The sequence below is a fragment of the Amblyomma maculatum genome, chromosome 1 (assembly GCF_055883805.1).
Source record: "Amblyomma maculatum isolate TAMU_Amacu chromosome 1, ASM5588380v1, whole genome shotgun sequence".
Lineage (NCBI taxonomy): Eukaryota > Metazoa > Arthropoda > Arachnida > Ixodida > Ixodidae > Amblyomma > Amblyomma maculatum.
The window spans coordinates 68239730-68264625 of NC_139344.1; the positions used below are offsets into that span (position 1 = coordinate 68239730).

Sequence of the window (24896 nt, forward strand, 5' to 3'; positions counted from 1 at the left end):
GAGGCATTTTGTACTGACGTGTAACTGTGTTGGGGGCATCAAGGGCGGGTTTGCAGATATGCTGTGATACAAACGCTCAACTAGACCGTCTCCATGTGTTTATATTAGGTTTTTTGGTGCTCAGGTATTATTGCTAGATACGCACAGCCTTATTGCTAGAATGCAAAAAGCACAAAACAATGAAAGTGTGTCATAAAAAGAATGGTTTTCAGCTTTTTCATTGATATTTTGGCCACCTGTGAGATTGCCTGTGGTTAGCTGGTCATCTGCGTCCATCTATATGACACTTTTGCTAATGCATCGTGTGTAGAGCAAGATGTTTTGAACAGTTTTTGATGTGTGTCGTTTTTGGGGATTGCTGAAAAAAATAAACATTTCTTTTGAGTGGCATGGTTTTGTCGAAGCTAAAATATATTTGACCCTGGTAGTAATTAAAGAAAAACTACTCCATTGACTTTCGCGCCGTGGTAAGACATGTGTCAGTAGTTTTTATTACTACTTTATAACTACCCGGCTAAAAGAGCTCGTCAGCCGCGGACCGACACATCGGAAGTAGCAGACGACAAAGTCGAGTCGTGTAGCGGAAGTTCTGTCTGCGTCCAATAACTGGCTCGGGCTCTATGTGACATCACGCACATCTTGCAAGCATTTTGTGTTGCGTATTATTTTATTTTCGCGTCTCACTCGGCTTCCGCGCTTAAAGGTAGGTCTCTGAGGGAATGTTGTGTGGGCATATGCTCTTTAGCCTAATAATTTGCAAATTGCAGGTTGATTATGCGGGCAGAAACTCGGGTCAGTGTCGCTGCTGTCAACCGTTTTGCTGTGCCCACTTATCATCGCTTAGTCGCAGGATACGTGGAAAAATTCCGACGGACCGACGGACCGCCTTATCGCAAGGCGGTTGGATGGAGGTGGCTCACTCTCTCTTTACCTAGCGCGTCGCGCGGCACACAGCATTCACCACTCAGTGGGTGCCTACACGTGACTGACTGCACTCCAGAGACCTTCTGGAAAACCACGTAGAAACTGCACACGATGAAGATTATCACTTGCCTACCGCGGTAAGCCTAGCATGCGGTATTTTTTTTTTTCTTTTTTCCATGACGTTCTGCCTCGTTGTATCGTTTCAAAATTTTGCCATAGTACACTTTGTAGAGGACAGTCATGCAGTTGTGCGGGCAAAACGAGTAGCGAAAGAGAAGAAGAAAAAAAAAAAAAAAAAAAAGCAGCAGCTGCTCGAAAAGCGCCGCGAGCTCGAACAGGTGTCGCTGACCTTTTGTGCTACGTCCATGCAAAATTGTCGAAAAAAATATATAAAGATATTTTTTTTCTGCTTGTATTACTGGGATTGTTCGTGTCGTTTGTGTAGCCTTGCGTGGTAACAAAACAAGTCATCGGAAAAGGACTGCATGCTGCGTTTCTGTGGTTTTATTCATCTCCGCACTGACGCCTGCGAAATCGCTTTCCTTTAGCGCCGAACTGGCCGGACCGCAGGGTGAGCTGTCAACATGGAAAACTAGCGGATCACACTGGCTGAAAATCGATTATATTGGCTGAAACTTCATGTTGCGTTGTATCTTGTCGCCGTAATCATTCCCGTGCGACCACTACTTGTCGTGGTGCTTCTCTCGCACACCGCACCTTACAGCAGCTTCAAGCCATTTGAATCAAAGTACTTCGCCTTCTGCACTTTCCATTTCTGATTCTGTACCTTACAGGTAGCTGGGCGAAATTCAGTAAAACAGAAGCTTTGACGAGTTTGTAATCGTTGTCCTCGGTTCGCTTCCTCCTGTTTGTTTCGAGCTGTTTCTACGAGATTCAGTGCTCTCTCGGCATTTTTGTTGAACTGCTCGTTAGATGAAACGAGGAAGGTGACAGTTCGTAAAAGAAAACACACGAGACCTGCCTCTGTGGCGGTAAGGGGGCGTGTGCTGTCATTGTTGTTTGGAAACTTTCTTCCTGCTCAAGCTTAAAAAATGCACCAGATTAACAGAAGTTTTTACTTTGGCGATTGAAGGAGAAGAGAAACAGCGGGAATTAATTTTTCATGTTATTTCAATTTTCGCCAATACTTTGTGGGTGAACAGAACGTAAGCTTTTACATGAAAAATGGTAGGTATGTCATCTCCGTCCAATACAAAACCAGAACGAAGTGACAGATGTCATCAAAGGAGGCTGTCCAGGTAATGGCATTGACCAATTGTCGTAACGTGCTGGTTAATCCATGATTAATTTCCTTGTAGCTGCCAGACCTCTGCAGTGTTGTACTATCCAATACGAGGGGGTTATAACCACATCATGAAAGTCCCTAGACAGCGTTGGCTGGAAGGCCTTCCCTGAGGTGTATTTACAGTTTCAGTATTGAGTTACTGAACATTAAAAAGACGAAGATCATGGCGTCTTGCCCTATCAAGTCCTGGAGCATCAATGGACAAGAAGTGGAAGCTGTGACAGATTTTCTGTTCTTGGGCGCCAAGATTACCTCGGAAGGAGACTGCAGCCATGAAATTAGGAGACGCCTGCTTCTGGGAAAGAGAGCAATGGTTAGCCTTGACCGCCTAGTAAAGAGCAGAGACATTAGTCTGCCAACCAAGATCCGTATAACCCGTGCTATGGTCTTTCCAGTTGTGATGTATGGATGCGAGAGTTGGACTGTGAAAAAGGCTGACCGCCGAAGAATTGACGCGTTTGAATTGTGGTGCTGGCGAAGACTCTTAAGAGTTCCTTGGACTGCCAGAAGATCAAATCAGTCGATATTGTCGACCATAAACCCTGACTGCTCATTGGAGGGTCAAATTCTAAAGTTAAAGCTCAACTACTTTGGTCATCTGATGAGAAGAGAGGAGTCGCTGGAGAAAGATTTGATGTTGGGAAAGGTTGAGGGTCGCCGGAGAAGGGGTAGGCAGCGAACGCGATGGTTAGATGGCATTCTCGAGGCATTGCAGATGAAGCCATGTGATGTTAAGATGATAGTGAGAGACCGGAAAGCGTGGCGTGACATGGTCCATAGGGTCACGAAGAGTCGGACACGACTGAACGCCTGAACTGAACAGTGTTGGAAAAATATTTTGTTGCAAAAAAGGGATGGTGGCAACAAGTTTGTCAAGCACCATCTATTTTAGGAACTGCAGGATTCATACAAGTGGTCGAAAACTTTGAATACCCTTGACGTTTGAAATTCACTTTTGACAGCTTTTGAAACTGCTGAAATTTAGATGCGGGTCTCAAATTCCTTGAAAAATGCAGATTTGACTCTGCTGGCTTCAAAGGCAAAGCTGCACAGTGACTAAGGGGAGAAATGAATCTGTGCAGGGGGGCCAATTTTACAGATTTTATCTTTATATAAAAGCTCCAGAAACTTGCCCCGTGGCAGTTCCCGCACCATGTGACAACTCATGCGGCATTGAGAAGTTTATATTGTACCAGAAGAGCCTAATAATATTGCTATGACAGACAAATCTGCCCAGGCAGGCCATCTGAAAAGCTCCAAAACATCGAGCACATTGTTAGATGATATGCTTAGAAGTAGCTACACTACTTTATGTGAATAGAAAATAATCATTGGGAATGCATGTGCATGAATTTGGTTTTATCGAGTTTAATGTCCCAAAGGCTATGAAGGATGCCACCATCGGAGGGCTCCGGAAATTTTTACCACTCGGGTGTTTTTAAATGGGCATTGACATTGCACAACAAGTGGGCATCTTACTTTTCAACTCCATCGAGTGGCTACCGTGGATGTGTTCAAACTCGCCTCCTCGAGATCAGCAGCCAGTGCTGGCAATGGGGGATGGAGTCTACCAGGTTGCACTAGAATAGTGTGGTGGAAAGGACTGGGTCTTTTTGCTCTTGCTGATAAGTCAAGCAGGGCCTAACCGATGGATTGATTGTAGATTATTGGCATTCTATTGACATTTGCTGCTAAACTTAATAATTGGTTCAAAGAAAGGGAAAGGCGCAGTATCTATCGCACTTGTTTCTGTGGACACCTGAACCACTCTGTAAGGGAAGGGAGGGAGGAAGGTGGGAGTGAAAGTGGATAGAGAGAAAGAGTAGTTGTAGTGGAGGGCTGCAGAGTAATTTCGACCACCTGGGGATCTTTAATGTGCGCTGACATCGTACAGCACACGGACGCCTCTTCGTTTCGCCTCCATCATTTTCTTTTCGTTCTTTTTTATAGCTTCCATATTAGTGCACTTAAGTTGTTCAGTTGTTGCCCTGCAGGTGTTTCAGAAGGTGTATGTTGACTGATTATGAATGACAGAAACAAGAGAGATATAAGGTAGAGGGCCTTAAAAAAAAAAAAAAAAAGTTGTAAAGGTCTGTAACCCTGCCAGTAGTTCTCAGTCTAGTTTATCTGTGTTGTTTGCACTTGGCAGGTCATTGCATGTTGGTCTTTTCTTTTTTTTTTTTCTTGCAATGTTTTTGGTCATGTGCTGCTCAGATCAGACTCTATTGTTTCAAATCATTGTGCTCCTATATACTCATCCACGCTGCTCATCATCGGTTTCTTGCCTGGAGATCTTTGCATCCCATCCTTAGGACTCTTAGCTCTTTGAGTGTTCGGTCTTGGGGTCCTTTAGTAGCAGTTGGATCCTATGGTACCTTCATTTGGTGACTTGTTCAGTATGGAAATGCTGTTTTCTTTTATTGTCAGAGTCTGGTGGTGGCCTGTTGGTGGGCACCATTCAGTGCATTTATTACAAGAAGCAAGCAGCTCTTTTTTCTTTTTAACGAAATTCATATAATTTTGTCTGACGGGTCTATCATTTACCTTCGTTACATTCATTAATGAAAATAGCATTTTCTTATACAAGCACATTTCTAAGTTGGAGCATTTGTATTTTAATTACATAAATTGAAGGCTTGGACTCACAGAAAGGCAAAGGTAGGCTTTTAAGTGACTTTTAAGTGTATTGAATACAGCATTGTAGTGCCAAGAAATGCAACTTGTGCATAGAAAAAATATTTGCCAAAAAACTCAAATTTTGCAAGAGTCAAAATGCATAGTTGATGGTTCCAAATAATCTATCTCTGTCAGATTCGTATTGGCCAGCTACGTGAGGATCCTGTCTATGACATATCACCTGGATCTATTTTGCAGCTTCTCATACACAACAAACTGTATTTCAAAATATTAAGTAGAGCTATATTTAAAAAAGCAAGAAACAACAAATCAAAACACTGTTCATGGCCAAAAGCGATGATCAGGTTGACGAACCGATGACATGACGTCGATTATTGAGAAGAGACTTGCGCACATGTTGAATGGCTGAAGTAGTGACTGGAAATGACAACGCAGTTCATTATAAGCCTAGGACAGCATCTAGTGCAAGCCTCAAATCTTCATGAACGGGAAGTAATGTGTGATCAATGTTTATTACGTCGCAAATCCAGTGTGGCCCACAAAAATCATCTATACTGAGGATGCTGAAGAGGTGTATTTTAAAATAGATTTGCACAGTAAGGAACTGTTGCACCGCTCCCAAATTTTGTAGAATGGATCAAGACAGAGAGGAAAATCGCAGCAAAATTTTTTTTAGGATACATGAATATCAAAACAATCACTGGAGTTGCCTTTAAGGGGGGGATGCACTTGAAAAAGATAAAATCGCTAAAAATTGATTAAAATATTTTTATCACCTTGTGTGCTTCATTTTCTCTGCTATCTCAAAGTTTTATAGCTTGGCGTCTAATGGGAAATAATTAAAAAAATATTGTTTTGTGATCTGCATTGGCTCTGCATATAGTGGAAAAACTCAAACAATTCACTCATTTCTTCATTCCAGTTTTCTGACTGGACCATCTTGTAAGGCAGATTTCATCATGACAGCTTAATCTATTTTGGCTCTTTGTTGACATTTCGTTCTTGAGATTTTGCTAGTTTTAAGTTTTTTATATATAACTTTCTTCTTAGTCTAGACATGCCCATGTAAACTACATAGCAATAAATTGGTAACAAAATTTGTGTTGTGGAAAAAAAATATGATAATGTCTTAACCTGTAGCATGCCAGTAGAAATGCTATAAAATTGAATCAGTCTTTTGTTATTTTTTGTTGACTCCGCAGGCTTTTCACAAGTCTCAAGGGAGAAATGTATTGTAGGAAAATGTTTTTACCATAAAATTTGGTATATTGTTTCCAGTGAGCTCAAACAGATTTGTGCAGATCGACAAATAATATCCGAGCTGAAAGCTGCATCCCCTCGTTGTCAGAGGTTGGTGCTTGAACTTTGCTAAGTGCCGTCTTGCTTTGACTCTAGTTAAGACCTGCATGGCTCACAGAATGAAAACAAGTTAGTAAAGCAAAGGCAGAAAGAATGTATGGTGGTCTATTAGCATGCTCACCTGCAAGAAGCATGGCTACACTTCGCTTTGTAGCTTAGCTTTAGTCCTGCTATTTTGCTTTTGGTCCTATATTCCTAATTGGAGGCTTTATTTTTTTACAGCAGCCTGTAAACGTACTGCACTGTTGGGATGTTTTGAGTAAACAATTGCTTTTCAAAGTTAGTCAAGAACTGTCTTTGGAAACAGTTAAACCTTCTGCCATTCTGGAAAGAAGTTTGAGTTCAGTTCTCTTTAATGTGCGTGAGGTTTTCTGGTGTACCAGGGAGGAATGATTTCATTTTAGAACTGGGATGGGTGCTTTGAACTGCCTATCAAACTATAGCATGGCATGCAAAGAACACCTTTTCTTGTGCTGCAGAGCTCATGGGCAGACTTAATTTTGGTATAATGCTTCTTGGCCAACTACTTTTCTGCTGACTAATATCTTCATATTGTGCCCACAGCGTGTGACTGCTACACAGATGACACCAGGCTGTCAATACTGTGTCATTGTGCAAGATTATCTTAACTTTTCTTATCAGTGATATACACATGCATTTTTGTTTTTTCTTGCATTTAACAATACACAAATGATGGATGCAGTAGTTTTGAATGTTGTAAGAGCTTTTGATAAGATTCCCCCACATTAGACCCTAGTTGGAGAATGCATAGATAACGAATTTGAATATGTTTGTGTTGACAACCTGCATTCAAATCCTGTCTTGTCTAGTGTTGCATGAGGATCTGTTTTGGGGCAATAGTGTATATTTAGCTCTTTGAATGTCACTGTGAGAGTGATTGGTTGTGAAGTTAAAAACTGTGGACAAATTAACTTGAACAGCGATCTATGTATATAAAATCTTAGAACTGGTTTTTCTTAATAGGGTATGTTGCTAGAATGTAAAAGTTTGGTACTCTGGATATGTTAAAACTGTTCTACAACATCTATGCTCTATACCTGGAGTGATGTTCGGAAAATAATCAGTAGTATTAAATACCTCATTGTTCAAATCGCTGGTAATTTGAACTAAGCAAAACAGTGCCATGTACAGACTTCACACTTGTAACTTCATACAATGACATGTACACAATACAATAAATGCAAAGATTACACATGTGAGGCTCCAAATTAGCAATAAAACATTTACACATTCAGCCTTTCTATACTTCAGCAGTTTATTCCATTTGCTGATTTTTTTAGCTAAGAAAATGTGTTTAAGCAAATTCTATGTGCTTTATATCCTTAAATCATTTTCCAATTGTTATAATGTGCACTTATGCAGCAAACAGGAGTAATGTACTCATAGCTGTCAATGTTGAGAATATTACACCGGGTGTTTAATTGTTTACATATTATTTTAAACCCTGCGAGAAATATGTGAGTATGGTGTGTGCAGGTTGATTGTGCAGCAAGGTGGATATTATGTACATGATAAAGCTTAGTAATTAAGCAATTCACTAAAATTTACAAATTAACTTTTTTATTTTTGATATAAGGGCAAATGTTATATTAAGAAAATGAAGGCTGTCAACATAAACGCTGAGTTCAGTTTTAAAATTTTCTTTACCGGCAATGCAGTTCGAAATATTTAACGTCAGAAATGCTCATTTTTAGCTCGTGAAGCTGGCTTCCCACAATGCACATCTTGAAAATGGCATTGCTTTGCCTATTTTATGTCGAGCTTCATTTCTGCAACAATATACTTCCAGCGACGCCGTTTTAAAATGTGCATTGCAGAAAACCAGCTTTACGTGCTAGCAATGCATATTTTTGATGTTATAATGTTTCAAGCTGCTTTGTCGGTAATAAAATTTAAGAACTGGAGTTAGCTTTTCTGCTGTCGGCCTTCACTTTCTTAATCTAATGTTGGCCCCTAAAATCAAAGATAAAAGAAGTTCATTCGTTAATTTTATTTAATTGCCTAATTATTGAGCTTTGTGATGTTCATAATGTCCGCTTTGCTGCACTATCTACCTGCACAGGCTGCAGTGATGTATATCTTGAAGGGTTTAAAATAACCTTCAGTTAAATAAAACATCTGGCATATTATCTGGTATGGTGCATCTGTCCTGGAATGATCTAACCTTAGAAAAGTGGTAATTTGGTTGTGTCATCTGCAGTTATAACTATTGCAAATAAATCAAGCTTCAATTTTTTGTACTTTTTGAAGTTATACAATGTTTTGGAGGGTTAAATTGACCTCATAAACACAATATATACTCGAGACAAGGCCACATCAAAATTAGATGCACTGCCAACTTCAAAATAAATGAAAAACATGCTGTTGGGCTGCCAAAATGTCAGAGTGGTGTAGCCCTGGCAATTCTTTCTTGGTTTGGAGTCTCATCCCCGGGCCAGAAATGCGCACTACATATGCAAGGAAACATTTTGGGCTGCCAAAATGTCAGAGTGGTGTAGCCCTTTAAATTCTTTCTTGGTTTGGAGCCTCATCCCCGGGCCAGAAATGCGCACTACATATGCGAGGAAACATTTTGTCTCGATAGCCTTCATAGTCGACGTGTATTGAATCATCACAAAAGGCTTTTAAAAGGGCATGCAAACTTCGATATGCAGCAAGCGTGCTTCTTTTTAGGGCAGTTCTCAAGTGCCTTAATGCATGATGACCTCTGACGTTACACAGCTCTCTCTCTCCACGGTAGTCCAGTGGTTAGCATAGCGAGGGGACCTGTGGTTTGACCCTAGCTGCGTTTCGATGCAAGCGAAATGCAAGGAGCCTGCGTGCTGTATGATGATGTCAGTGCACATTGCAGAATCGGTACTAGGTGCCCAGCGTGCTTTGGAAGTTCCGTTACAGCGAGTTGCGCATGTGGCTGGGCGAAGGTGACTGATAGTGCGTCGTAAATGCTTGCTCCCACCCCCCTCGGTGGCGTCCGTCGTGGTAAGAATAGCGATTCCGGGGTCGGTAGCCGGCGGCAGTTTCGTTCATCACTGCGGACTTGTGCGCGTAGCGGGCGTAGATGGGATGCGTGATGGAGCAGCGCGTATCCTGGGGTTTTCGGCGGGACAAAAGCGAGGGGCCTTGAGGACCTTGTTATCGGCCCATCGGCGGTGTGACGCGCCGAGTTGGAAGCTTGCCACATCGCACAGAGAGGGCAACCAGTTTGGTCCAGCCGCACAGCAGGGTCGACCTTCGTTCGGTACCCGGGCACTACAGCATTTCGCTGGTCGCTTTGGAATGTCATCTTCGCGATGTGCGTGCGAAATTCGGCCCGAAACGCGCTTTCTCAAAAAATACGTGCGCGACAAGCTGCAAATTGCAAGGCAGCTCGATTTTTCGAACGTTGCTTGTCTCAGTGGTATAGGGCGCTCACCAATTAAGTTAGGGGCGGCCACGTCACGATGGAGGCGAATCGCAGGGCGTCCGTCTGCGATGTCGGCGCGCGTTAAATAAACGCAGGTGGTTAAAAATTATCCGGAGCTCACCAGTACGGCGTCCGTCGTAGCCTGAGTCGCTTTCGGACGTGAAACTCCGTAACCACTCAATAAGCGCAATAAATTTTCGGATTTCCATGCGGTCGGATATTAAATGCGCAAAAACGCACAGTCATCGGCGTGCTCCCTACAAACCACTCGTTCAAAAATCCGCGTGGTATGAACGACACGCAGTGACGAGCTGCAACGTGCAAAGAGTGAGTAAACATAATTGAAATAAGAGTATCTAATAGATCTCTTTTTCTTGATTCTCACCTGTGGCACCGCGGCGCAACATGTAGGCGGCCCCCTCACCCCGCTTCCCAAACCTCACGCTGTCTGCAGTATCGGGGGGCAAAAACCTGTCGAGCACGAGAACAGAAACCCAAACAAAAAACGTGGAAAAGTAGCGCAGAATTAGAGGGTCTCATAAGAGGAGAATGACGAAAGCCTACACCCCCCATCCCCCCCCCCCCCCCACGCACGCACACCACCTTCTGTGTGCGTGTGTGTGTGTGTGTGTGTGTGTGTGTGTGTGTGTGTGTGTGTGTGTGTGTGTGTGTGTGTGTGTGTGTGTGTGTGTGTGTGTGTGTGTGTGTGTGTGTGTGTGTGTGTGTGTGTGTGTGTGTGTGTGTGTGTGTTTACAGAAATGTAAGGTAGCACGAGGGAGAAAGAGAACTACAAAATCAAAGGATGCACGATCGAGCGATTTCTATCCCGTTTTGTCCGTCTCGCATTTCGCCGGTGGGTCGGCATGTCTTTGGCGACTATAGCCCCATTCTTCTTTCTCCTTGGGCTCTTTGTGAGCAGTTCTTGCCTGTCGTTTGACGACAGATATTCACATTTTTGTAAGGGGTGAGTATGAGGGGCAATGGGGTTCAGTGTCTCAAACTCGCTCAGATTACGAGAGACATCGTAGTGAAGGTCTCCGGAGTTTTCAACCAGATGTGCACTCGAGCGCTGCTTCCGCTTCACCTCCGTCGAACCCGCATCCTTGTGGTATCAGTCGGACTGTGAGTTGATTTGTATTGCTGGGCGTGCAGTGTCTCGAATCGAACTGCCCCCCCCCCCCCCCCGACTACTGTGCCCAAGGATGCGGGTTCGAATCCTGGCCTCGGCGACCGCGTTTTGATAGAGGCGAAAAGCAAGGCGGCCGTGTGGTGGTCGAAATTTCCTGAGCCCTCCACTACGGCGTCTCTCACAACCTAAGTCGCTTTAGGACGTTAAACCCCATAAGCCAACCAACCAACCGCTGCCTTCGTGATATCGCTGCCGGCAGTGGTGTGCATCAGACTGCAGCTAAAGCGTGTTAACTAGCAGTCAGCTCTTTCCGGACAGCGAAAAAAGAAATGCGATTCTGTTAGGTCAAGGAAAAAATTCTTATTAAATGAAGTATTTTCAACATCTCATGCTGTAACACATATATCGTAATATATCACACAAATATTATCATTTTGAACATTAGACATAACAACAATAAATCTCAGTGCGGACGTACCGAAAACAATGAAAGTCGAGAAAAGGCATAGATATATTAAAAACAATTATGATTTATACCAAATATCGTACATTGCTTCTTAGTTTTGAAAATTAGGGGCGTCCATCTCTAGGTTCCTTCTTTGGTGTTAATTTTTTTAGGACGGCGGAAAAAGCATTCGACTCAGTTGAAACCTCGGCGGTGATGCAGGCATTGCGAAATCAGGGAGTAGACGAGCCGTACGTGAAAGTGCTGGAAGATATATATAGTGGCTGCACAGCAACCATAGTTCTGCATAAAGAAAGTAACAAAATTCCCATAAAGAAAGGTGTTAGGCAAGGAGACACAATCTCCCCAGTACTATTCACAGCTTGCTTAGAGGAAGTATTCAGAGACTTGGAATGGGAGCAGTTAGGGATAAGGGTAGATGGAGAATACCTCAGTAATCTGCGATTTGCTGATGACATTGCCTTGCTAAGCAACTCGGGAGATGAACTACAAATAATGATTGATGACCTAGACAGGAAAAGTAGAAAGGTAGGCTTGAAAATCAATATGCAGAAGACTAAGGTAATGTTCAACAGCCTCGGTAAGGAACAGCAGTTTACATTAGGTAGCGAAATACTGGAAGTAGTAGGCGAATATGTCTACTTAGGACAGGTAGTAACCGCAGATCCGGACCACGAAAAGGAAATAACAAGAAGAATACGATTGGGATGGAGCGCATTTGGCAAGCACTCGCAGATTATGACTAGCAGCTTACCGGTATCGCTCAAGAGGAAAGTATACAACAGTTGCATCTTGCCTGTACTCACCTATGGGGCTGAAACGTGGAGGCTAACCAAGAGAGTTCTACTTAAGTTGAGGACAACCCAGAGGGCTATGGAACGAAAAATGGTAGGAGTAACATTAAGAGATAGAAAGCGTGCAGAGTGGGTCAGAGAAATAACTCAAGTTACCGACATTCTAGTAGAAATTAAGAAGAAATGGACATGGGCAGGACATGTAGTGCGAAGAGAGGATAACCGATGGTCGCTGAGGGTAACAAACTGGATTCCAAGGGAAGGAAGCAGCAGGTTGCGGCAGAAAGTTAGGTGGGCGGATGAGATTAAGAAGTTCGCAGGGGTCAAGTGGATGCAGCTAGCACAGAACCGGGTTGAGTGGAGAAATATGGGAGAGGCCTTCGCCCTGCAGTGAGTATAATCAGGCTGATGATGATGATGATGATGAAAAGCAGGTAATTCTAATTAGTTTTAAAGGTATTTTTAACAAATGTAATTGTGCACTGCGTTGCTGTAACATATATCAAATTGCAGCTAAATAAATGTGCTTTTACGCACAAATAATTTGCACCGTCTAAACGTTTTGTATAAAATATACCTGAAACCGAATTTTGTAATAAAACAAGTTGAAATTGCTTGAACTTGGAAGTAAAAAAACAATTCCTAGATCACGTAAAATTTGTTATATATTTTCTTTTATTTTTTTTTTTTCAACTTCGAAGCAAAAAAAAAAAAGTTGCCAGATCTATCTACAATTTTTCCGTGCTTTCTGGCAGCAGTATTCGCCACTCAGCCCTGCGCGCGATGCTTATGCCACTCATAAAGCAGTTCCAGGAAGCGTTGAGACACAAATTCGCTTTGAAAGAAAAGAAAAAAGGAAATATAGTTTGGGCCTGGCTTTTCTTCTATTCTTAGCGCGCCTTAGTTATTCCTTTTTTTTCTCTCTCTCTTTGCGACTCGCTCTGGAGAGGGCGATGGAGGAGTGAGAGCTTGTCATCATCAGTATTGAGAAACCGCAATCTTAGTCCGGACGTATTTATTTTTGCGTTTTCACAAATAGCTTGTATCGCTTCGGTCGAGAACAACAACAAAAGAGTGTGAACTTTCTACGCCCACATCGTCGCTCAGACCAGGCTGGCGTCTCAGCGAAAAATGAGCGTTATAATCCGTGACACGCCTGTGTCATTCCACTGCATGCGTGCTGATCCATGTTCTGCTGCCACAAACAGATTTTGAGGAAACAGTTCTATTGACGCGTGTGCACCTCGCTGTCGCGGGCAAGACAGCATCTGGTAACTGAAGTAACACACATAATTCGGGCTGGTCACATCGATGTGTCGTGCAGCGATGTAATTAATGCAAGATGCACTTCTGGCAGCGACTTGAAATGGGTTATTAACACTAGTGACCCCAACTAGTTCGCGCATGAACATTGGCAACCACTTTGAAATTTTAGCGTCAACGTTAAAGACGTCACAAATGACGGGAGCGTCAGGTGCCTGCGCAGTGCTCGTATTAGCTGCCTGTCTCCCGTACCTTGCGAAGGCGTTCTCGTCCCCGCTGACCGGTCGAATTAGACGCTATCGCTCGTTGCTTCCGAAGGCGTTTTTATTCGCGTTGAGGTTCAATGCTCTCGCTTGTCGTTTTTGAAGGCCTTATTGCCCTTGCTTCTCTTCTGTCCTCAAAGGTTGCGCCTCGATCGTGTTCTCGGCAGCAGCACTCGTGATAGGTTTCGCCGAAGACGACGTCATTACGTGAGGTCATAGCGGGTGGCAGTTAATGAGGGGGATATCCGAAAGGAGAAAGTGGTCGTTCAAGCACTAGCCGCGTATGCGGCCACTTGTCCAATAAGTTGCAGACCATGGCGTCAGGGCGTACTCACTAGAACCTGTCCCAAACTATAGCAATCTTGTGTCTTCACAATGTCGTTATTGGATGTAGTAAAGAGTATTGTTCACAGTGAGCGTCCCTTCATCTGACGTTATTTTGAAGTCACTGCAATAACACACGAGCAATTAAAAAATAAAAGGAACTCCTGGGCCTGGATCTAGTGCACTTCTCTAGTGTACTTCTTGACGCCGTTTTGCCTTAGTGGACGGAACCGTGACGGACAATAGGAGGTGAAAATGTAACCGTTGAATGCATTCCTGCATTGATTCTGGCGGCAGGATGTCGTTACCATAAGTTGTGGAAACCTTACCAAATAAAATATAGGGCCTGCTCAAGAGCGAGCGGAAACTGAAACTGGCTCACTTCCGTGGAATAGTTCGCTATCCGAGTAGTGCGCCCATATGATTGTCTGAGCTGATATCATGATTTTCTTTTGCTGCCCATCTCGTGTAAGAAATCTGCAGTCCAATCGGTTCAATTACGCTGCTGATGGCGTTTTTTTTTTTTTCTTTTTTTTTTTTCGGCACTTGACGCGAGCTAGATGCCATGTTTCTTCATCCGAGCTATCGTTCTCCTTGCAAACATTTCTCCGGTTGTTGGGAAGAAAACGGGCAACTATGTCGAAAACGAAACTTTGGTTCCCCAGCTTGCCCCTAGTAGTAGAAAAGACGTGGTCCTGCGCTCGGAAATTTAATTCTCTATCAATCTATGAACGAAGGATCTAAACCTGGCAAAGGGAGATCCTATTTGGTTTATTCAGTTTTATGGTGTTTTGTATCCCAAAGCGATTCAGGCTAAAAGAGAGCTCATAACTGATAACTCCGGAAATTAGCTTGACTGCGCGCAAAATCGCAATGCTGTGTTGTGGCCTATGAGGTGGTCTCGAAAGAGTTATTATTTTAGTTGGACTCTTCATTTAGTGAGATGTTTGTAGCCCACTGTAATATCATAGTTACCTAGATATTCGGCAGCGCCACTCTCGCCGTGGCTGAAACACGGGGATTTCCGGTTTCGCCGCGGTGGCTCAGTGTTTATAGCACTCGACTGATGAACCCAAGAGTGAGGGATCGAATCCCGGCCGATGGAGGCGAAAAGCTAGGCGCCCATGTAGAGTGCGTGCACGTTAAAGGATCTCAGGTTGTCCAAACTATCCGGAGTCCGTGTCTGAGTCGTTTTAATTCTCCGTACGGTTTGGTAGTTAATTAGGTTTGTAGTAGTTTTACGTTAACTCGCGTCCGCCGTAGATGAGAGCTTGTTCTCGTTTTTTTTTTTTTTTTCCTTTATATTTCAAACTGCTTATTCTTGGTGGCTGTTGATCCCTTCATATCTTTAGGAATTTTCGAACGTGTTCTTTGTAGCATCCGGTATTTACGTTAGCGCGAATAAAGCGTTTTGACGTGGAAGGGGCGCGGAGAGTAGCTAAGGATGTGAAGGAATGCACGAATGAATTAACAAAACTTGTGTCTGACTGTCGTAGGCTCCATCTTTGTGCAACTAGATATTCTGCTCGAGAAGTTGTTGAACCGCCTGCTATAGAGGAAGAAAAAAAAAATCTGAGATCTCCCATTTAATGAGCCAATTTTCCCGTATAGGTTAGTGCTATATATTAGCGCAGCTCAAGAAAGCAAAACACTCGAACCTTGGCGCTGTTCTCGTTCTACGGCAAGTGTGCCGACAATTACGTAGGCACATTTTGCCATCGACTTTATTTCGGTAGGGCGACGTTTAGCGTGTGAACGCGCTCGCGAAAGCGTCGGGACCACAATTCTGGTTCGATGACTGAGCACACGTAATCCGGTGGCTGTTGTCAGTTGGTAGAAGCTGCGTATGCAGTTGCCACGCTCCAACTCGGGTGCCTTATCGCTGGTTGCAGCGTCACGAGGTCGCGGCTTCCCGTATTGATGGCATCTTTGTGGCTGCTAGATGCAAAAGTGCTCATGCCCTGAGATTTCGGTGCACGTTATTAGGATGCCAGGAGGTCGAAATATATCCAAGGCCTTCAATAAATAGCTAGCTTCGTGCATTTATCAGCCGCTCCCTCGGCTGAGGATCCGCTCGCTGGCATTGGGTGCCTTGTACGGGGCGCGTCGTGCTCCTGTCCAGTTTTGGCTGTGCCTGAAGATGCACGCCGCGAGGGGCTGGTAGGAAATTGAGGCGCACCAGAAAGACCACTTGTAGCGTTGCATTCCTCCGCGTTTGCTGCTATTAGGTAACGCCAAATTACGCGCGCGAATGCGGACACTCGCGGAGCATCTGCCGTGCGGGGAGGAAAAATGTGGCTGTACTCTTGAACGATCCGCTCGTTTCTGTCATGCTCTTGCAGGGGATCCTGCACGAGCTGTTCGCGGTAACTTGCTGCTCACCTTCACTTATCATTGCTGTAAAATAGAAAATAGATTTAACGAATGCTTCGATGTCGAAGAGCCGTCGTAATATCTGTCATGATTGAAGGAGGGCACGCCGTTCAGGATTTCTCGTATATATTTTTTTTTTTTCTTTCGGAGCTCAGTTGTCGTTTAGGGAGTCTAATATCTTCAAAGAATTGGTGTAATTAAGTTGATACTGCACGTCCTCCTAGTGTGTTAATAATTTACCTTTTTTTTTCTTGAGGCTCTATATGCTCCAGTGCTGGATGTATAATTTATGCTTTATTTATTTAGCATTCGATTGCGAAGGGCGTCTGAACGTCGTCCGTGCAAATCAGTAAATATAGCTGCTGGTCTCGTGGAGTTATCTTCGTTCTGACAAGGCTGCAGCTTCGGTGCCTCCGCCGAGCCGTCCGTCTGATGTCGCGCCTTGGCCGATCGTCGCAACAACTCGCACACGTCACGTTGCGCAGTGTATTGAGAAGTGAGCTCGGCTTCGTCGTATCTGGATCGTGAGTACTGCCCAGTAGCCGGTCGGAGGCAGTCTTAGATAACGCAGTTGTGGCCGTATTCACACTGTGCTTCTTCGCGGTAGGTGTCTCTGCGTGCACAATAATTGACTGGCGCTGATATCTCGCTCGTCGTTGCTAGCTACTTCCCGAGGTCTCATGAGAGAACTTTGTTCTTTAGGTACTTTACTGCTCAAGGCTTTGACTCTGCCTGCTTCTTGGTTATGGAAACCACCCGTTGATGCTAGGATGAGTTTCCACGCCCATGCGTATGCAGCAAGGCCACTGTTACCGTCACCGTCCAATTATTATACCTTTGATGTCACACACGCACGCGCGCGCGTGCGAGAGAGAGAGAGATTTATATATATAGGAGAGAGGCGGAACTGGAGCAGTGTTTTTATTTTTTGGTGCCCACCGAAATTGCCTGTATACAAGGCGGTTCTACCTTATCTCTCCTTGTTGACGCCGGTTTCAAGTAACTCTTTTAAGTAATAACTAAGAGCTGAATACCATTTTTGTGTAACGCCTCGCAATGCTGTCGGGATATGAAAAAAAAAAAAAAATGTAGTGCTCCAAAATATCGAAGCAATCTGCACTAACGCAGATGGTCTTGAGTGCGCAGCTTTGCTTACCAGGCACTTTCATTAAAAAAAGTCTTATTCTCCTTAGTCTCTAATTTGCGCATGCTAATTGCGTACGGCATTCAACAAAATGGGAAAAGGGAAACATAACGTGCAGATTTTTTTTTTTCGATATGAATAACAGCAGATGCCATTTTTTCCATTTTGCTTAAAGCATTATACCTTTTCATGATGTGGACAGTTGATTAAGATGTTTGTGGTGGTGAGCTGGTACAGTATCTCGCTGCCTGTGTATGAGCTGCACTCTACTGACTCTACGCGCTGCATTCGCTGTGAGGGTCTTGGGCGTAGCGTCAGCCTGGTTTGGTGAGTCAGCCACGAATGCGCGCCCCCCTTTGAAAAGGCACGGCAGTGCATTCGAATTTCCTGAGCCACTTCTATCACGAGCCCGCGTTCGCGGTGTCAGTGGAGCGGCGTAGTGGTGATTCAAGTGTCGCTCGTGATCGCACTTGAATCGCCGTGCGCTGCCCGTTTAGCACGCGTACTGTGCGCCTCCCTCGTAAAATTGAGCGAACCAGCCTTCGAAGGGGCTACTGATCATGTTGCCGGAAGCGATTGTAGTTGTGAGTTGTGATCGACTGAGCTTTCGATTGAGCTTCGAACGTCGCCTTCGGCGGATGTTTGCCAGGACTGTGATCTCCGCCGCTTCCGCAGGACCGAAGCGGGGGCGCGTATACGTCTGTCGCCAGCGATACGGGGCTCTTTCTCCGCCCGTACAGTTTTCATGGATAGGAGATGTGCCTCTGCGCCGGTCCCCGAGTCCATCGTACAGCAGCCGCTTGTGCCGACGTCCATTGCTGGTGCACTATATCGGGGACAAAAGTCCTGTAGGACACGCGATAAGCAAGCTTGCGCATGGCTGTCGAGCCAGCTAGCGATAAATGAGTCCTAGTTGCACCTCCGAAGTGTGGTCTGAGAGTGAATGTGTCTTGCTTTTCATGGGTCGCGGAGACTTGCTTCCGCGACGCACGAACGTCCCCGTCCTGCTTATGTTGCTTCGTTGTACTCTGGCACAGGATTCCAAGTTCTTGCATTCCCAGCGCTGGCTGCCCTGCGGGGCGCGGATAGAAAAAAGCTCTACAACGCACGACACTTAGCCATTGTAAAGTCTTAACAGTCCTTTTGGGCTACCTTTAGAAGTGAGCAGCGTATCCTGCTGACTTGCTCCGGCGCTAGGTGTGGCGAGCTGAGGTAAGTTTCAGCTAGCGCACATTTTACGAAGTACAGGAGTTTCAGTGTGGAATGTTGCCGATAAAAGCGCCGCCATAGTTGCTTCCTGCTGCGTGCAAAAGAGGGCGCAGCGTATTAAAGGTCCCCATGAAAAGTTTACCAAATCTATAGCACGGACAATCTGTGTCTCATCAGTCATCTCTGCAGCGCAAATATTTTAAGCTAGATTCGCCAGCACAGAACATATCAGTGGTCAAAACTATACTCAGCGCACGCAGACTTCGCGACGACCATGCCTCGTTCTGCCCGCGTCACATGGGAACGTCCAATGAATGGGCCCTCTCAGAAAGCCCCGATGACGTCATCGGGAAGGGAGCATAGAGGAGTCACCCTTCAAGAGCATTTTTTTTACAGCTATATTATAGGCTCCACGCAAATCTTCTAAATTTGACTCTGGTACAAAAAACGGCTCTATGAATTCCTCTCATTAGGACATGTTACCTTAAGTGCCGTTTCAAGCATTAAGTTCACATTCCGGGAAAGCGTGGGTGGCGTCCTGCCTCTGTCACGAGAACTCCGATAGGTCGAAGGACACGTGGCCTCGTTAAGTCGCACATCTAGACCGATCATGGGCTCAACGTTGACGTGTCGCGTGACGATACGCGAGAAATAAAGGAAATGCTAACACGGACACCCTTTGGTAGATAATCTTCCTAAAACGTAGTAGTTAAAAAAACGCCGGAGGTCAAATTAATTTGCGACACAACGCAAACTTACAACTGTTTATTACTTATTGACGGCACGTTCTTTATGCGCGGAAGAGTTCATGATTGCAAAACCTGTCATGCATACACGTGAGCATTTCTTCCCAGTTGAACTTCCGTGATTTTTTTTTTCTTTTGTATATGTGTGGGTGCGACAAGTAGTGTAGTTAGTGCCGTTAGTAAAGAAAATTCCGCAAGTTTACTTTCTGTTCTCTCTTTCTTCTCGTTTACTATCACAGTTTTGTCCATCTTGCAGTTTTGTTTGCATCGGCTGTATTTCTAAATGGCTTACTAATTATCTTGTAATTTTACCCACACAGGGATTCTTGTGCTACATTTCACCCGTTGCTACCAATCTTTTAATCCGTTATTGACAAAACTGCTTTAGTTAGTAAAGCAAAAAAGCGAATCGAAAGTGAAATTACGGAATTTCTTTTATATATATAAGTGCATATATACAAGTGAAGGTGTGCAAGTACATCTGTCGCATGCTAAAAAAAAAAGTGGTAGGAGTACAGATGCGAATAAATGCTTACGTGGATGCATGGAAGCTGTGTGCGTGTGTGGTTCTGGTACCATGTGTGTATAAAAATGTCACATCGATAATTAAACAGCTGTAAGTTTGCGCTTGTGGCTTGTGTCAATGTCTCCTGTGTCTTATAAGTAGCGCGCATATATGTTTGGGAAGAGAAATAGAAAAAAACATCCTTCATTGGAAAATCTCTGATTGATCCGGTGGCGGCCTGCGTCTGATCTGAAAATTTGATTGGTCTAAAGAGATAAGTGACTGGCACACGTCGCCGGCCAATCAGAGTAGGGCGAGATGTACTTGACCTTGTGATGTCAACCTCTCGACCAGGAATTTCGTAGTATAAAGTTGGCAAGTGGCATGGACAAGGGCTTGTTTGTCAGTGGGGTGTATCACATGATGACAGAGTCTTCAAGTTCATGGACGTGACGACATCCAGAGGGTCCCAACAGCACCAACGAAACAGCATTACAACGTGTCTTTGAAGGAAGAAAAGCACTTTCGCCGGAGAAAAGAACGGCGGTCAGGCGAAATCGAATCGCTGACTTTTCGGGACACGAGTCCGACGCTTTACCTCTGCTCCACTGATGAGGAGCATTCGTTGTAGAGTTGGGCCTTATGCGACCGCCTCACACCGCGACGTAGAGAACAGCCAGCAACACAATGAAAACTAAGACCACTGATTAGCACTGCCTAGTACTAATAAGGACTACCAATTTGCAACTAATTAAGGCCATTACTGGGCAACAGTGCATGATGTTCGTACGACGATGCTATCGCATCGGGCCTTAAGTGTTCAAGTTTTTCGTTTTCTATGGCGAGGCCTTCCAATGCATCAGACCACCTACGAAACGTGGGGATGTTTCGGAGGATAAAAACTATAAGAATGTGGACAAGGTTTCTAACTAAAAATAATTAAATGGAAGTTAAAGGATTAGGGGAGGATAGCGGGAGTGCTTCAGAGGTGGCATATTGGATTCGAAGAAAGCACGGGTAAAATAAGCTAATGTAGGGATATTACCGCTCTGATATGAAGGTACATTTAATCTTTTAACTAGGCAATGCGAAAAGTAAAGACGCAGTATACTGTACTAATGGGCGACATCAATGCCAAGGTAGGGAAAAAACAGGCAGGAGACAAGGCAGTAGGTGACTATGGCATTGGTTCTAGGAATAGCAGGGGGGAGTTACTAGTTGAGTTTGCAGAGCGCAATAACTTACGAATCATGAATACCTTCTTCAGCAAACGGAAGAACCGGAAATGGACATGGAAAAGTCCTAACGCAGAGACTAAGTCCTAACGCAGTCACAAGGTATTTACTAAGGTAATCGCTAATAGAATCAGGACAACCTTAGACTGCAATCAAGCAAAGGATCAAGCAGGGTTTCGGAACCGGTACTCTACTATCGATCATATCCATACCATCAGTCAGGTGATAGAAAAATGCTCGGAATATAACCAGCCCTTATACATAGCATTCATTGATTACGAAAAAGCATTTGACTCAGTTGAAACCTCGGCGGGGATGCAGGCATTGCGAAATCAAGGGGTAGACGAGCCGTACGTGAAAGTGCTGGAAGATATATATAGTGGCTGCACAGCAACCATAGTTCTGCATAAAGAAAGTAACAAAATTCCCATAAAGAAAGGTGTTAGGCAAGGAGACAATCTCCCCAGTACAATTCACAGCTTGTTTAGAGGAAGTATTCAGACTTGGAATGGGAGCAGTTAGGGATAAGGGTAGATGGAGAATACCTCAGTAATCTGAGATTTGCTGATGACATTGCCTTGCTAAGCAACTCGGGGGATGAACTGCAAATAATGATTGATGACCTAGACAGGAAAATTAGAAAGGTAGGCTTGAAAATCAATATGCAGAAGACTAAGGTAATGTTCAACAGCCTCGGGAAAGAACAGCAGTTTACATTAGGTAGCGAAATACTGGAAGTAGTAGGCGATATGTCTACTTAGGACAGGTAGTAACCGCAGATCCGGACCGTGAAAAGGAAATAACAAGAATAAGATTGGGATGGAGCGCATTTGGCAAGCACTCGCAGATTATGACTAGCAACTTACCGGTATCGCTAAAGAGGAAAGTATACAACAGTTGCATCTTGCCTGTACTCCCCTATGGGGCTGAAACGTGGAGGCTAACCAAGAGAGTTCTACTTAAGTTGAGGACAACCCAGAGGGCTATGGAACGAAAAATGGTAGGGGTAACATTAAGAGATAGAAAGCGTGCAGAGTGGGTCAGAGAAATAACTCAAGTTACCGACATTCTAGTAGAAATTAAGAAGAAATGGGCATGGGCAGGACATGTAGTGCGAAGAGAGGATAACCGATGGTCGCTGAGGGTAACAAACTGGATTCCAAGGGAAGGAAAGCGTAGCAGGGGGCGGCAGAAAGTTAGGTGGGCGGATGAGATTAAGAAGTTCGCAGGGGTGAAGTGGATGCAGCTATCACAGAACCGGGTTAAGTGGAGAAATATGGGAGAGGCCTTCGCTCTGCAGTGGGTATAATCAGGCTGATGATGATGATGATGATGATATGGGTGCGAGCCCTCTTTCCGTGGGGAGAAAGAGCCCGTAGGCCCCATAGTCGCGCACGTACCTTCGGGCGACTGCCAACCGGGCACCGACCTTGGTCGGAGAGAATGGGCGAGCGTGCTGTATCTGTGGTGTTGTTTCTTGTACCGGGCTCAGTGAGCATGCAAGCCATAGCTACCGCGGAACTAGTACCGGAACAGGCGTGTTTTTTCCATGCGCCGCTCTTCTAGCACTTCCCTCGGCCCGTACTGTGCAATTTAGTGGCTGAGCAGCGAGAAGAAGCAGGGTTTCGGACAGTGTGGCAATCACATATAACGGCGGCATTGACAGGTCGGGCGTGCACGCCATCGCCTTTGCGGCTGGGCCGTGGATACTGTGAACGGGTGTACCCGGTCTTTTCTCTGGTTTTCCTTGTGCGGCTGCCAGACGGAGGCCCTAGACCGTCCTCGATACGCCCTTGTTCGCGATGCCATTATGTCTCGTAGCACAAGGCGGCGAGGTCCACGCTTCGGGCGTCTGAGCCGCGTCTGCGCTATAGCGGTCATATCCTTATTTGAGGCTCCTGTGCTATCAGCCCCCCCCCCCCCCCCCCCCCCCCCCCCCCCCCCTCCAGATTTTTTTTCCTCGGAAGCTACGGACTGGACACGTGGATGAGAGTTATCTCCCCCTCCCTCCCTCGTCTGGTGCGTCAACTGGCGCGTGCGACAGTGCTGACATAGGAGGACAAAGGGATGTCCTCGCGAGGTGAGTTTTTTATGGCCTTCGCGATGACGTCCTCTTCGCTTCCAACTTTCGAGGATCTGGGCTCGCAGGAATTACCGTGTTGAACAGCTTTCCGCAATCTTGGAGGCATTGTTCAGCTCCTTTATTTTGCTTTTCTGCAAATGAGCACTTCGCTTATCTGGTGACAGCTTTCATCGCAGATAAGAGTTCAGTCGGCTCAGTCGTGGGACGCTGCATTAATGCGACGGCGTTAAAGGCGTTGAAGGCTTCGTTCTCCGGAAAATCCGCTGTCGGCGAGATTGGCTGAATAGGCTAATTTGGGACGAGCAGGCTCCCTGGTAGATAATGTCAGTTCAGAAATGGCATGGCCGGCCACTGATTGGTCGGCGGGTTGTGTGACGTCACGGAGCCACGTGACATGACCGAGTTTGGAAGGAACTCGGGCGTGCTCCTTTGAGATGGAAATCGAACCCGGGACTTCTGGTTCCCGCGTCAAACACGCTTTCCCTAGGCGTGCGCAGGCGCGTGCTCATACGGCTTGGTGAAAGCGGGACCTCTTATCTGTCGATGGTTTCTCACTTATTGCGATTAGCAGACTACACGCACGCGAACAATGATCCGCAGGCGGGAACCGTTCTAACGTTCTTTTCATACTCTTCAAGGTCAAGGTCAACTGCCCCTCGAATTTTTTTTTTTCCTGTTGGTCTTTCGTAGATTTTCTGTCACGGAGAGAGTAGACTGGGCTAGGTGGCTCACCTTTAGGGCAGAAAGCTGCTGCGCGAGCAAAGCGTCGCACGGCAGCTTTTCTGTTGGTGCTTTGACTGCGGAGCTTCGTAGCATAGAAACCTTGATGCACGATCCCAATCGTTTTTGCCCGTTTCTCAGCGTTTTAATTCTGCACGCATCATTATAATTACCCGTTCAATTTGTTGCATAAACCATATCTCTGCGAGCCGCCGCTGTTTGAATCTTGAAGAGCAGTCTTAATGTGCCCCGACACCGTGCCGCCGAGCTGTGTGCCGTGTCTCATTTTGAAGGCGCATGCTCTGCGGGGCGAGATTTTCGTGTCCTACGGCGGCGTGGCTGCGATAAGGAAGCTCCCCGGTAGAGGAGACTCTCCCCAAGGTCGCGGGCGCCGTCAACAGCAGCGGCCGTAGGGGTTATCTGACCGGCGGCAAGGTGACTCCGGTGACGTGGACGGTGCGTTGCTTATCGTCGGGTCTGCCAGACGTCCAGACGGCCGCGTGTCCAGCCTTGGCGCGTTTCCGTGTGGGAACAGGCGACCGGACACGTGAACGACTCGGCCCACGCGGCGATACGGCCACATCGGCACCAGATAGAACGCCGCTTCTGGATAACCTGCTCTCCGGCCGCGATTTGAGGGCCCTGTTTCGTGTCCTGTAATTACCGCTTCTCTGCTTGCGCGCTGCAGCTTTCTAGCGTCGAGGGCGCCGTACGTGCGTCGGCTTCCGATGCCGCTGTGGACGCCCTTGACTGCTAGAATAATGCCAGGTACACATAGATACCGACCCCGCTGCGTACAGGTAGGGCGCATCTCTTCTGCCGCTGCCGGGATGCACGCGCCGCTTACTGCCCTCACATTTTTCGGGTGTGCATCCGAGAGCCGCTTGCTTTCGGTACATTAAAAAAACCTAGGACGCGCCAATTTGGAAAAGTAATCTCCTGTGTGTGGGGGTGTTCACTCGTCACTTTTGCCGCCGCAGCTTAGCAGTTGC

The 24896-nt window shown here is 45.6% G+C and overlaps 1 protein-coding gene across 1 annotated transcript in view; it reads left to right on the plus strand.

Moving 5' to 3' along the window:
• The first annotated feature begins 754 nt into the window (after positions 1-754).
• Positions 755-24896, plus strand: part of LOC146202732 (phosphoenolpyruvate carboxykinase, cytosolic [GTP]-like) — a 62520-nt gene continuing 38378 nt past the window's right edge. The window contains exon 1 of the mRNA XM_084588289.1: positions 755-1061. Coding sequence (XP_084444415.1) covers positions 1036-1061 — 26 coding nt within the window. The 5' untranslated portion in view covers positions 755-1035. The remainder of the gene's footprint in view (positions 1062-24896) is intronic.